Source organism: Pollachius pollachius (assembly GCF_949987615.1).
Source record: "Pollachius pollachius genome assembly, chromosome: 12".
NCBI classification, from domain to species: Eukaryota; Metazoa; Chordata; class Actinopteri; order Gadiformes; family Gadidae; genus Pollachius; species Pollachius pollachius.
In genome coordinates this window covers 4754139-4768108 of record NC_136945.1, presented here as the reverse complement: position 1 = coordinate 4768108, position 13970 = coordinate 4754139, and the positions used below count along the sequence as shown (strand labels likewise).

At 49.4% G+C, this 13970-nt stretch overlaps 1 protein-coding gene across 1 annotated transcript in view; it reads right to left on the bottom strand.

Moving 5' to 3' along the window:
• The window catches only part of itpr1b (inositol 1,4,5-trisphosphate receptor, type 1b), an 88187-nt gene that overhangs the window by 23493 nt on the left and 50724 nt on the right, over positions 1-13970 (bottom strand). The window contains exons 40-48 of the mRNA XM_079747617.1: positions 13436-13458; positions 9976-10159; positions 8025-8341; positions 6380-6580; positions 5231-5341; positions 4766-4861; positions 4424-4555; positions 3820-3927; positions 2717-2909 (exon numbers count right to left, since the gene is read on the bottom strand). Coding sequence (XP_079603743.1) covers positions 2717-2909; positions 3820-3927; positions 4424-4555; positions 4766-4861; positions 5231-5341; positions 6380-6580; positions 8025-8341; positions 9976-10159; positions 13436-13458 — 1365 coding nt within the window. The remainder of the gene's footprint in view (positions 1-2716; positions 2910-3819; positions 3928-4423; positions 4556-4765; positions 4862-5230; positions 5342-6379; positions 6581-8024; positions 8342-9975; positions 10160-13435; positions 13459-13970) is intronic.

Sequence of the window (13970 nt, the reverse complement as noted above, 5' to 3'; positions counted from 1 at the left end):
GCGATGAGCAGCAAACCCAGAACAATATGGGCACCACTCAGGGCTACGCACTTTCTGCTGATTCACTCCCAAGAGGACGGGGGAGGGGAAGTTGGGGGAGAGGGCAAGAGAGTATGAGATGAAGGGATAGGTAGAGAAACAAAAAAAGGCTTGAAGGGGAGATGAAGAGAGAGACGGAGAACGGGCGAGATAGAGAAAGAGAGAGAGAGAGAGAGAGAGAGAGGGGGGGGGGAGCAAGTGAGACACAGAGAGAGACACAGAAAGGGAGAAAAACAGAGACAGAGAGAGAGGGACGGGGGTAGGGGGTAGTGGGGAGGGACATCACGTGGAGACAGTAGCGTGCACAGACTCTCCTATCTGCTGCAGGCCTGGCCGTGAGGCTGCATGCCACAAACACACAGGGGAGGGGTGGGAGCCTGTGTTGCTAGGGATACCATCTACCATAAGGGGAAGGGGACTATGCTAATTACACTGCTGTCTGGGATCAATAAATCACAAGAATAACTTAAAGCTAGGGTAGGCAATTTGTTTTGAGTATCATTTTGTGATATTTGTGGACATTTTCTAGACATTTCGACAGCGATCAATAAACCGGAATCGGTGGCTGTCGCAGGCCTGTAATAAGCTTGTCCAAACATTTAATTTGAATTAAATGAAATGATGATGATAAACAACGCAAGGCAGACTAATTGCTAAAGCTAGCGAGCTATTCATGGGGATTTTTGGGGAGTGGCATGGAGGGAATTCTGAAGGGAGGGTTGGGATTCTTTCAGTTGGATACTTTCAAAATCTATCTGACTCTGGCTGGTTTCTCAAAATTGCGTGCCCTGGCATTAAGCAAAATTAAGTATTCCCACACACAACACTATATCAATACATATTCACATAAACCAAGGGCGTAGGAACCGGGGGGGACGGCGGGGACGTGTCCCCTCCAATATCGGAGACAGGCGCATTTGTCCCACCTAAAAATTATACCGGATCTGTCAGGTTTCCGATATGTGTCCCCCCCAATGTTAAACTCATTCCTACGCCCCTGACATAAACCATTCAGGGCAATCTGAATGCTTGGTCTGACCACATGTCTCCACTCTCCCCCACCCCTCTAACTGGCAGAGATTCTCCTGCCACCTGGCAGTCCCGCATCAAAAGTGGCACGTGGGCGTGAACCAGAGCACTGACACTGGTATGTAGTGGTGGTGGAATCCCCGACACGAAACATGGCCGATACTCCACATCTAGGGGTAGGCAGGGGCTAGGACATCCTGCTGGAGGAGGTCTACACTGAATGGGGCTTCGTACCCAAAACCTTCTGGCTGAGAGTCAAACAACACTAACCGCTACAAGACTCCCTCAAGTAAAAGACAATGTCCCAAAATACACCAAAATTAACCGTCTAAAGGAACCATGGAGGCAGGTTAGAAGGGATGAGATGGAATATAAGTATTATTTAGGGGATATGTGTGCTTATCATCCTTTGGAGCAGTGGGCAGTACAGTGCAGTGCAGTGCCTGCAGTGCAGTGCCTGGGGATAAACTCCAGGTCTAACTGCCAGGGCCTTGGTTAAGGCCAACTTGTTGCTGTGAGGCAACAGTGCTTCCCACTGCTGATACGGTTCTAGTGTATTGTGCTATTTCTGCCTTTTCTTTAGATGGGTAAATTATGCGGCAATACAAAATTAATTATAAATCGACTGCCGCTGTCTTGCCGCTCCCAAATATGGCCTTCTGAGTGGCACGCGTCACAACACACACACACACACACGCCCGTCCGTCCGTCCGTCCGTCCGTCCATCCGTTTTCCACTCAACAATCCCCCTGCCTACCCCACCATTTTTCTGCACTAGTTCACATACGAGTGGACATTTTCTCTGTCCCTCTAAAGTTTTGAAAGCCTAACGGGGCGTCCCGTCTCCGCCTCGTTCTTCTTTCCCACCGTAAACCTGTAGCAAGGGGTCACACCTGGACTTGACAGGTGAAGCACGTGAATCTCTGTCAATTTCTCCTTTACAAATCACGGCATAGCAGAAAGGAACAGACATGTACTGACACTGCGTGTGCGTGAGCACTTCAAATAACGCCCTCTTTGTTCACGCGCTTGGAGTGTATGCAAATTAAATACCTAAACAAGTAAGAAAACACATCCATCACGGTAATGACACCTCATGCCAACCCCACATTCCTGACATTGCTCCCGGTGAATTCAGATCTTGCAGCGATACGACGTCCAGCATTGGTTATACTGTAGTTATGAACCGCAGTTGTACACATATACTTTTACGGCGGTTATATACTGTAATCTCATACAGCTATCACTTAGCAGAGTTTACAGGCCCTCTCTATCCTTCTGCCCAGCCAAGGTTCAGGTAATCATAATCTTACCTGTGTGTGTGTCTCTGTGTTTGTGTGTCAACATGTTTATGTAATCGAATGATGTGTGTGTGTGTGTGTGTGTATGTTTGTGTCTGTGTGTCTTTCGTGTGTGATTGTGTGTCTGTGTGTGTGTGTGTGTGTACGGAGGAAGTAGAGTAGCTAACATGCCTCAGGGGAACCTTGGGTCAGGGACCATCCCAGGGAGAGAGAGAGCCAGTGTAACCCAAGTACTAGTAGAAAGAGAGAGGGATAGAAAGACATGGAGAGAGAGAGAGAAAGAGCGAGGAAATGAAAAGGAAACGCACAGGGGACCGTGTTGTCGTCGCCAGCAACCTCCTGAGTACCTCGCAGCTTCTTCTGCCAGTTCATCTCGTTGAAGAGGTCTTCCGAGCGCAGGAAGAAGTCATTAATCTTACTGCCCTGCTCGTCGCGCTCGGTGGTGTAGTATACGCGCAGCTTGGACTCCGTCGTCAGGAATTCACAGATGTTGGGCACGGGGAACACTATCTGCTCCATGGTGCGGTCCAGCCGCACGATCTGACCGCCGAGACACGCACGCACGCACGCACACACACACACACACACACACACACACACACACACACACACACACACACACACACACACACACACACACACACACACACACACACACACACACACACACACAGTGACAAACAGGCCGAGACCAAGAACACACTGTTACAGTTTCAGTCACTAGTGAAATGGAACGCATGCCGATTGATTGATTGCGGCCTTTGTTGACTTTGATGAATCAGTCAAGCTTTCGATTCGCTGGAATATATGTCAACAATGGATCTCTGGTTTCGGGTGTCCTTACATGTTTGAGTGAGAATACCTGAACCAGTTTCCACAACAACAGGGCTTTTTATAATAAAACAAAAACAGAAGAAAAAAAATTGATTGTAAGCAATAATTAACCGTCATTCTTTAGGGTTGTGGACACTTTCACCTGAAGGCATTCTTCATCACTCGTGCGAGTGCATATGACTGCACGTGCGAACACACCGCAGGCACCTGTTGTCCTGTTTAAGTATGACAAACCACCCAAGCGGAGTGACTCACACGGCAGCTATCACATGCCAGAGGTCAAAACCCATGCCAACAGATATGTTGCAATGCATTCAAGTTTACACAGCGCAGAAAAGTGAATCAGTCAACAGCCCGTCCGGGCTCTAGCGCTTACATCCTTGCGGACCCTCCTTGCGTCCAGCGCAAGGGCCTGACTTGCGCCTCCCAAAACCTGTAACCTTCCGTCAAGGCGATGTAGCAGCAAGGGCTGTGATTGGTCCGCTTACTAAAAGCCAACGCAGAGCCATAAAGGTTCACGACTAAGTCGAAGCTTCTGCGTGGTCGTTGCGCTGCGTTAACTTGGACCCATTATCAGCCATTCAGCCTCAGGAACGGGGGTACCGGTGGGACCCACCTCGATCTGCGCCGTGTGTTTGGCGTAGAACTCCAGGGCCTCATCCCCCTCCCCGTAGGTGCCGCCGGGCTTCAGCATGGCCTGGAGCTCCTTGTTGTGACGAGCCAACTGAAACAGAAGCCCGGCGTCGTCAGTTAAACAGTAAACCGCCGCACATCGCCGTATCGTCACGCCATCAGCCGCCGTACACCGCTGGTATATTAGCCAGGATTAACACCTGGCCTTCTCATGACTAAAGTTTATCTGTTGCGCAATCTATGTGCAATGTGGCAACTGGCAAGGATCATTAAAAAACATTTAAAACACTATTTTCCACTCTTTGAGTGCATTGGAAAAGAGCACGGTTTAGCCTTCTGGGGTGTTTTTTTTTCTGCTGGAACCCTAACAGACGCACCTGTTGCTACAATCTCACTTCACCCGTTTCTAGAGACACAGCCTGCATCAGAGCCCCGCAGCGCCTGAGGGCCAGCCCCGGGGGGGGGGAGGGCATCCGATAGCAGAGCAATCGACACATGTACAGGCACATGGAGCCCCGCAGCTCGGCCTCAAAGGAAGACGTGCCGACACTATAAACGCTGCTGCGGCAGTGGCGGCAGCGGCTTACTTGATGTGCCAGGATGTAGATGTTGTGGCCCACGTTGCGTGGGGACGCCGAGTGCTCGTCCTCCCCCTCCTCCCCCTCCTCAGGGAGTACCTCGATCTCCCCCTGCATGTAGGCCTTCTTGATCACCTCCACCTGCGGGGGGGGGGGGGGGGGGGGGGGAGAGGGAGTCAGTCCTTCACCTTTAAGTTGTTGGCATATCTGTGAGCGTGAATGCACTAGCGCTGCCAGTACTGCACACACGCTCACACGCACACGCACACACACACACACACACACACACACACACAGACACACACACACACACACACACACACACACACACACACACACACACACACACACCAGCTCTTTGGGCCTCATGTTGTAGAGGATCCTCTCGGCGTTCTCACTGTCGTGGCGGCTCTCCATGATGGCGAGGAGCAGCTTGGAGGCGTTGTTCTGAGATGAGATCATGTGGGATAAGAGAAGACCCTTATTGAACACTGCACAAGTACAAGCACTATACAAACCAAATGTGACCTCTGCCCTAAACCGACACGAGAAGCCCTCGGAGCGTACAACACATTGGTTTTTCCGTCTTTACCACGACTTACCCTCCGTCATGAATCGAAGGTCAAGCACACACTCATTCAATACATGTATTGTATACATGTGAAAGGTCTATTTCACACTTCAGCAGCATGGGGAAATCACTTACTTTTTCAGCAGACAGCTGATCCACAGCTCCTACACCACTGGGAGGATTATCAGATTATTTTAGTGACGCTGAGGGAAAACAAAGGGTCTGAATCGGAGGTGGAGCCTCACCTTTAGCTCCAGGACCAGATCCATCCTCTTCTTGCCCAGCGGGTTGATGTCGTTGAGGATGAGGGCGATGATGATGTCGATGCCGTTGCATTCATGGGTGGCGATGCAGTTCTGAGGGGACACCGTGGAAACAGAGACACCATCAGGGGGACGGCAATGGAAGTGTACACTCAGATATGTGTAGAAGACAATATGATTATACAAACAGAAGAAAGCTTCAGCGCATGACACACATAATAAACTTTATCTACATTTTAAACCAAGCTATACACCAAATAAGTTAAAAATAACAATTATATATATATATTCTCATAGATAAATACATACACACACACACACACAAACACAAACACACGCATGTATACATAGTACATACATAAATACAAAATGCCAGTGGTAGGATGGATTAAAATAGAGATAGAAAAGCGGAGATCAACTGTAAGGGGGGCAAGGGTTATCACAAATCAGCGCTAATTCACCACTTAACCATATTATTTTCTTAAATCTTTTCATCTCGGGTTGCTGAAAACAAAGCCGTCCCGGGCCTGACCACGTTAAAGCAGTATCAAGTTTAGCCGAGCTGTCTTTCCCACGCCGCCACACACACACAAACAGCAGCAGCATCAAAGAAGGCCGTCACATTTGACATATTAATCCTCCCAAAAGAGAACAAACTCGGGCAGGATTCCCGGGGTCGGGGTGGTGGTGGCACGGGGGGTGAGGTGTGGGAAGGCAGGCCTGGGGTTGTCAGGTTGGAGGGGAGGGTTTCAAACGGGGGAGAGGAGGAGCCATGGCTGCCTGGGGAGAGACTGTGAAGCAAAACAAACGGTGGAGTCTCGGACTCCGCTGAAGTGAATGACTGTTTGCACGCTGTGCAAATCGAAATTCGCCCAATGGGGCAAAAGGTAAAAGTGGGACATACATGGTCATCTACCCATTTATGCACACATTCACACACCCACGGCGGCGTCAGCCATGCAAGGCGACAGCCAGCTCATTGGGAGCAGTTAGGGTTAGGTGCCTTGCTCAGGGACACCTCAACACTCAGATCAAACTAGCCAACCCACTCTACCTCCTGGGCTACCCCTACATGATAAGTCAGTCCTTTTTTTTTGGGGGGGGGGGGGGGGGGGTTGGTGGTGGATGTACCTGGTTCTCATGGCAGGGGCCCTGGCAGTACTCTGTGAGGCTCTCCAGCGTCTGGTTGATGAGGCCCACGTTCTTCTCGTTGATGTAGAGGCCAAGCAGGCCCAGGCCCCCCGTGGTGCTGCCGCAGATGCAGTCCAGGAACTGCAGTGTCTCGCACACCAGGTTGTAGTTGTTCTTGTTGTTCTGGTTGCGGAGGAAATTCTGGAAGGGAGCGTGTTGGACAAGCATGTTAAAAAGGCGCCCCCCCCCCGCCCTGTTTCACCTACTGTACCGTCCGGAAGGCCGCTCTACCCATCATGCATCTGTGTGCTCTACTAATAGCTCTTCAAGACAAGGCCCTGATGATTCGACTCATGAAATATGAATATAGTCAAACACATAAAAGGCAAGAGACAATCAGGCGTGTTAGTAAGGACTTTGAACCCTGGTCTCTGTGTAAGGAGTGTTGGAAGCGAGTGTTGGAGTGTTGGAAGTGAGTGTTGGAAGCGAGAAAGCAACACATACGGAGGGGGCGATCTCTCCACTAGGAAACCTCTCCCTCTCAAAGGAAGGAGCCGGAGCTCCTGCTCAGCCTCATCATCCTCGCCATGTTCCCGTCGCCGCGGGCATCCATCTCAGCGAGGCAGCAAGAGGCCCAACGGCAGCCTTTGTGTTGCGTGCTCACACACACACACACAACGTCTCCGCGTGCACGCCCGTCTCCACGTGCACGCCAGTTCATCAGTGCACTGATTTCACCCCGGCCCCCCCATACCCCCACCCCCTGCCCAGCAGCATGTTTGAACACATTTACTGTAAGAGGGAAGTGTGATGTCTGTCTGGTTTGTCTCTCTGTCTGGACGAACACGCGGAGGTGGGAGGAGGGGGGTTGAGTTTGTCAAGACCTCCTCCATCGCCTCATGTTGCTAGCAGACCGAGATGAACCAACAATGGAAAGTGCTGGTTTCACAGTACTTTATTTAGCCCCACTTCCTGACTTTGCCACACTTTCATAACTTACGAAACCGCCTGGTGCTGGAAGTGAGTTTGTGCGTACGTGTGCGAGTATCCTCCTCTGACCTCGGTAGCACCCCCATGACCTACAGAGTCGTCTCATGAACTCCAGAGTCCCCACCTATGACCTCCAGAGTCCCCCCCTATGACCTCTAGAGTCCCCACCTATGACCTCCAGAGTCCCCCCCTATGACCTCTAGAGCCCGCCCTATGACCTCCAGAGTCCCCCCCTATGACCTCTAGAGTCCCCCTCCCATGACCTCCAGAGTCCTCCCAATGACCTCCAGTCCCCTCCTATGACCTCCAGAGTCCCCCCCTATGACCCCCCCATGACCTCTAGAGTCCCCCCCCCCATGACCTCCAGAGTCCCGCCCTATGACCTCCAGAGTCCCCCCCTATGACCTCCAGAGTCCCCCCAATGACCTCCAGAGTCCCCCCAATGACCTCCAGTCCCCTCCTATGACCTCTAGAGTCCCCCCCCTCATGACCTCCAGAGTCCGCCCTATGACCTCCAGAGTCCCCCCCTATGACCTCCAGAGTCCCCCCCTATGACCTCCAGAGTCCCCCCCTATGACCTCCAGAGTCCCCCCCTATGACCTCCAGAGTCCCCCCCTATGACCCCGACCCAGGCGGTAGCCCCCTGGCGGCTGACCTGCAGCTCCCGGTTGTGGTTCTCGCAGAGCAGCTGCATGAGGCGCAGGATGGGCTGCATGATGGTGATGATGACGCTCATCTCGCCCTCCTCCTGGCCCTTGTCGCCGGCCGGCGCCGCCGCCGCCGCCGCGCCCTCCGCCGCCGCCTGCTGCTCCTCCGCCTCCGCCTCGCGCCGGTACGTGGTGAAGGCCTTCTTGGTGGTCAGCGTGGCCTCCACCAGCTGCTCCTTGATGTCCTCGCTCGCCACCGCTACCACCACCACCGTGGTCGCCGGCACTGTCGCCGCCGCAGCAACCACCCCCGGAGCGTCTTTAGCTGGCCGCAGAGAGGTCAAAGGTTGGGTGTTGATTATAGAATATGATAATCAGACTATATAAAAAATATAGAATAAACTCATTGATTTTGTTAAAGTGGCGAAACTATGTGTAAATGGGTTTTTTGGGCCTTTCTAGTCCTTCTGTAACCCATTAAACTTCTTTAAGATTGACATTCACCCTTTCATTCATTCAATCAGTCAGCTGCCCATGTTGGTTTCCAATAGTGCGACTAGATAAGTGAGCAGTGATAGTGCCCTTAACCTCACACATGTCTAACCTCCCGAGTCCTGACCTCTAACCCCCCCTGCCCTCTCAAATAGTCCCATTAGACCTGTGGGATTCGTTTTGCACTATGAAGGTTGGATTTTGGTTGGCTGCTTCCCAGAGGACAAGGGTAAAGCATAGTGTAGGAGTATATTTCTCATTCAGACACATAGATAACTTCCAAGGCAAAAGATATAAAACGGTTCTTTCCCAATGGCTTCTGATCAGCGTAAGACATTTGGAAGGAGGGAAGGCAAGGACATTCTCACAGATTCCGTTGCTGAAACTGGGTGGGAACAAGTAGGGAGTAAAAGAAGAAACCTGCCTTGCATAATCAATGCATAGTCACAGAGTCAACTCATATCAGGGTGGTGACATGCAGAGGTTGGGAGTGCTTGTCAACACTGTTGCTCAAACACCTTTCTTATATTCCCAGGTCAAACCTGTACAAACAAAGTTGGATAACCTTAAATTCACCGACTGGTGGCGGCCATTTATATCGGTAAAATGGCGTTTGCCTCAGATAATCGGGAACTATTTTTGGCGCTGTGAGAATTAGGTTTAAGTCATGCGCCGCTGACCAAGACTGGCAAGACAGAAGCAGCTGATGAAATTATCATGCCAGCGGTGCCTCACAGGTAGGCTTTTAAATCATAGCATCGAAAATAGTGCAGAATTATCTAAGTGTTTGAAGACCAACTAGAATCTGGTTGTGTTGTTACTAGCACTTGTTTATTAAAAAAATTACTATTCTGAACAATAGCTAGGCTACTGTAACTCTACAAGTAAAGTGACTAACGGAAAGCAAAAGCTCAGTCAGCGAACTCCCCTTCTTGACGGACAATGATGAATATGTAATTAAAAACTGAATCTGGTTAGGTTTGGTAACCTCCTACTTAAGGATACCTCGGCGTATCCCTTTAAGAGAAACACCCTGATAATAGTCCCAATAATATTTATATTAGACTGTGTTATGCCTGGCTGGACTTGGACAAAACAAATTGAGGAATCTGAGAAAAAAATAAAGGAAATGGACTGCACCGCATCTTTCTGGCGCTATCCTAAACTGTGGCCACTCCAAGCACTTTAGAATTAGTTCCTCACATTCACCGTTTCATCCATCCATTCATATACACATTCATACCCCGCAGTGTGGTCAACCATAGACTGGATACACTGGATCTAGCCTGTTGGGAGCAGGTAGGACAAGGTTAGCTTGAAAGGGACACCTCAACCGTTGGTCCTCTCCAACTTTCACCCACACGTTGGAGAAAATGTAAAATGAACAACAATAACTCTTGCGTGAGGGTGCAGTTGAAGGTCGGAGGAAACAGTCTGTGTTCGACCTTGGATAAAGGCAGCATGTACCTTTCTTGCGTGCTACGGCATCCTTGTCGGGCGGCTGCTCCTCCTTCTTCTTGCTGCCCAGGTCGCTGGTGTTCACCGTCACTGTGGCCTTGATCTCCTGCTGGGCCAGCTTCATGCGCTCATAGAACACCTTGAAGAACTTCTCAGACTTGTTATCGCCCGTCAGCCGTGCAAAGAAGGATCTCTGCGTAGAGACGGAGGAGAGTCGTACACATTTGTTATACATTTTGTTATTAAGTTGTTGAAGCTGTTATCCAAAGAGACAATTGCAATCTCATTTAGATGCATGTCATTCATGAGCAGGTAGTATTTCTGTTTCTACTATCTTAACTTTTCATTTTTATTTACAGCCAGGTTGTCATGTTGTACTTGTATTTTGTAATTATTTATACCACTTATGTATGCATGATTATTCTCAGCTTTCTTTACTTTTGCATATTCTCAACTCCTTAATTATTTTACTGTCTTGACTGCGTGTGATAAAGTGCATCTGATGTTATCCTATCTTATCTTAGGCTCAACGCAACATTTACAACATTTGACCCGTTGTATTGTACAGTAAGGCTCGCGTGTTGCAGAGTATTCTCGTGAACTCTGCATTTGTTTGTGGTAAACAGCTCAGGGGCAGTTCTTAGGGTGTTGGTTCAGCCCTGGTTCTGTGGAAGGCAGCCGGCTCACGCGGGAGAAGAGTTACATAATGACTGTTTTCCTTCACGGTGAGGAAAACACGCTGAAGGGCCAACACTGTTCTAACCTGAACTCACTCCATCTGCTCCCTGGCCTGGGGGCAAAGCAGGAGGCTTCCCTGGAGACTACACGCACACACGTGCACACACACATGCACACACGCATGTATTCACGTGCATATGTGCCTGCAATCACACATCAGCACATGCCCACTTCAACAAGTAGGCTTCTTACATTTGCACTTGTAATAGACGGTATATTATGCAATACATAAAATATATAAACAAACACAAGACATGCATAACATAAATTAGCAAACATATAAACAAGAAAATAATAATAAAATACACCTAAAATGGTTCAACCATAAGTCTGGTTGGGGTGTTCCTCCAACCACGGCAGGCTGTGTGGGAGGCTTCAACAGGAGAGACGGTGATACGTGATCCCCCACCACCCCTCTGCAGCGGCGCCCTTCTCTTCACAGAGTGCTTTTCATCGTTGTCGCAACTGTTTTTTTGCGCAACGCGCGGGAGTACCCTGCTCTATCCCCCCCCCCCCCCCCCCCCACCCCTCCAATCCCTCCTTACATAAGGGCTGTAATCAGCTGAGTGGCGGCAGCGGGGAAACGCGGCACCTCTGCCAGAGCCATGTTACATCACACCAGAGGGAGGCGGTTGGTGCTCTGGTGAGGTGTAGTGTGGGTGGGTGGGTTGGGGAGGGGGGGGGGGGGGGGGGGGGGGGATGGGCCGTGGGGTGGCGCCAGGAAGGAAAATCCGGCTCTACGTTTTTTTGCGCCAGGACAGTGTGTGTGAGGAGGAGACTGGAACGGATGGAGGGGGGAGGGAGAGGGGGCCTGGAGTTATCACATAAAGGCTTCTTTTTTTTGTGAAGGGGGGGCCCTTTGAAAGTCTGTTACATAACCCCCGGTGAGGGATGCGCACACAAGTCTCGAGAGCCAACACACACACACACACGCAATCAAGAAGAGCAGTGTACTTTTCTACAGGTGCAACGGTTGCCTCTGTAGGAAGTGCGGTGCTTATGAATGTCATGCCTGCAAGACATAAACCTATTTACAAAAACTATGAGTAATATTATTCGATTAAAAATATACTAGATATAGTAAAGGCCTATATATGTGTAAAAAACGTAAAATAAAACATGATGAATATTAAATATGAAATATAAAGTAATGTCGAAGTCACATTTACAGAAGGGACGAAGGAGTGTGCCAAGTATGTATATAAAGGCCTGATAAGATCATGCCTTTCCAAGTATATCAAAGTTGTTTTCTTTCTGTTCGTTTTATGAAACACTTTTTTTCATGGTTTTGTTGCTTGATGTTTATTCAGACCATGTTGTCCGAGCCGTGAACATAATCTTGTTTACGAGATGGGGGTCATTCATTTCATCGTTATCTGATTAGGGAATGAATCGGCAGAGACTTATGCAATACTTATTTCACTCGCCCTCTCTCTCTCTCTCTCTCTCTCCCTACCCTCTCACTCGAACGCCACCTCTCTCTCTCTCTCTCTCTCTCTTCCTCCCTCTCACTCTCTCTTTCCCTACCACTCCCGCCCTCTCCCCTTCCCTCTCTCTCCCTCTCCTCTCCCTCTCCTTTCCTCTCCCCCTCTTTCCCTCCCTCCCTCTTTAAGTCCTTCTCTCTAGGCAATAGAGAGCTGCAGAAACGCCTCAGGCTTTATGACATGACTGTGTTTAATGGAACCTCATGATCGCTCAGCCATTAAAAAACATCTCCAGTCAGGAAGGTGCGTGATGTTATCGACGCCTGACTGCCTTATGACGACGCGGGGGAAAAACAAACATGTGCAGTGAGTCTGCTGTCTGCTGTAGCCTGCAGCCTAGAAGGTTCTGTCCGCTCTGGGAAGGAGGCGGGAGACTAGACTTCCATAAACACGGACAAAGTACACTACAGACGCTCTTTGTTAAACCCCCGGTGGGCTGGGATATGAAATGTATGCCAAGTGACACTCTATGCGGTGGATGGCCATGTTTGTGTTCTTTCATTTGCTTGGGACAACGCACTTTAGAAGTATTTCTGGCGGACGTGCAAATATTTTCAGGGGCAAATAAACGTGTCAATAGAGTTCATCAAGTTTTGTTTTATCAATGCACGCATTCCAGCAGTTGGCTGCTGAATAGTTTGTCTTGAGGAAAGTGGTGGGCTGGCATACTTTCTCTGCCATGCAAGGCATACACCTCCCACTGGGAGAAGGAGAGAAGGAAAGAGAGAAGGAGGAAAGAGAGGATGAAGAAATACATTTTAAAGAAAGAAGAAAAGAAAGGAGAGAAAAAATAAGGAAAAAACGAAAGAAAGAAGGGAGGAATGAAAGAGAGAAGGAAGTGATGGAAGAAAGAAACAAAACGAGGAAAGGCAAAAAATAAATAAAAAAGAGAAACTCCTTTCCCTCCCTTTTTCTCTCTCCCCTCTTGAGCTGCCTTCTCCCTTTCCTGGCATCAACAAGCTCTGTTATGTAAGATCTATTTATACTGCCGGCTCGCCCCCCACCCACAACACACACACACACACACACACCTCGCTGAGTGACAATGCCATACTGAGCCACCACGACCAGCAGTCCATCCGTTTTGACATATATTGGCTGTTTTAAATGAAGGCAAATCACATGACAGATGAGGTGAGTGTTGAAAAAAAACATGTGATCGCGGCCACAGCACCTAGCAAGAAGCGGGCAAAACCTGTGCTTAACATACAAATCATTTCTCATGTGCAAGCGCAGACCGAACATACCTCATATTGGCTGTTCATGCAGACTACAGGATAATGACATTCTTATGGACTTATAGTACAATAAGGGTTTCAGGGCGTGGCCTTCTAAACGCTCCCTGTGCCTTATTGGCTGAGAGGGAGGAAATGAAGAGCTGGTGCTCGTGTTGTAAACACACCGATGCATCAAAGGAGACTTTGACTTGTACTCTTACAAGAGGTTGGCTAGAATGGAACCTGATAGTGCTCACGGTAGACTGGACGCGACAGTAATCGGGTCCTGTTGAGTGAGAGTTAGTGACAGCTGCTTGCTTCTGTGATAGGTCGGGGTCACAGGTCGTGGGGGAGGGGAGGAAGAGGAAGAGAGGCCAGAGTTTAGGGGGAAATGTTGTGGGGAGGGGAAGGCTGCGTGGGAATTAATGGCACTTATATAATACTCTGCGACCTATCAATGGTAAACACCCACAGTCTGGTGCATGCTTATGCGTCCAAACAAACACACACACACACAAACCTTTGTCCAGAGTTATGTAAATGTGACGTTTACAGTAAATGCCTG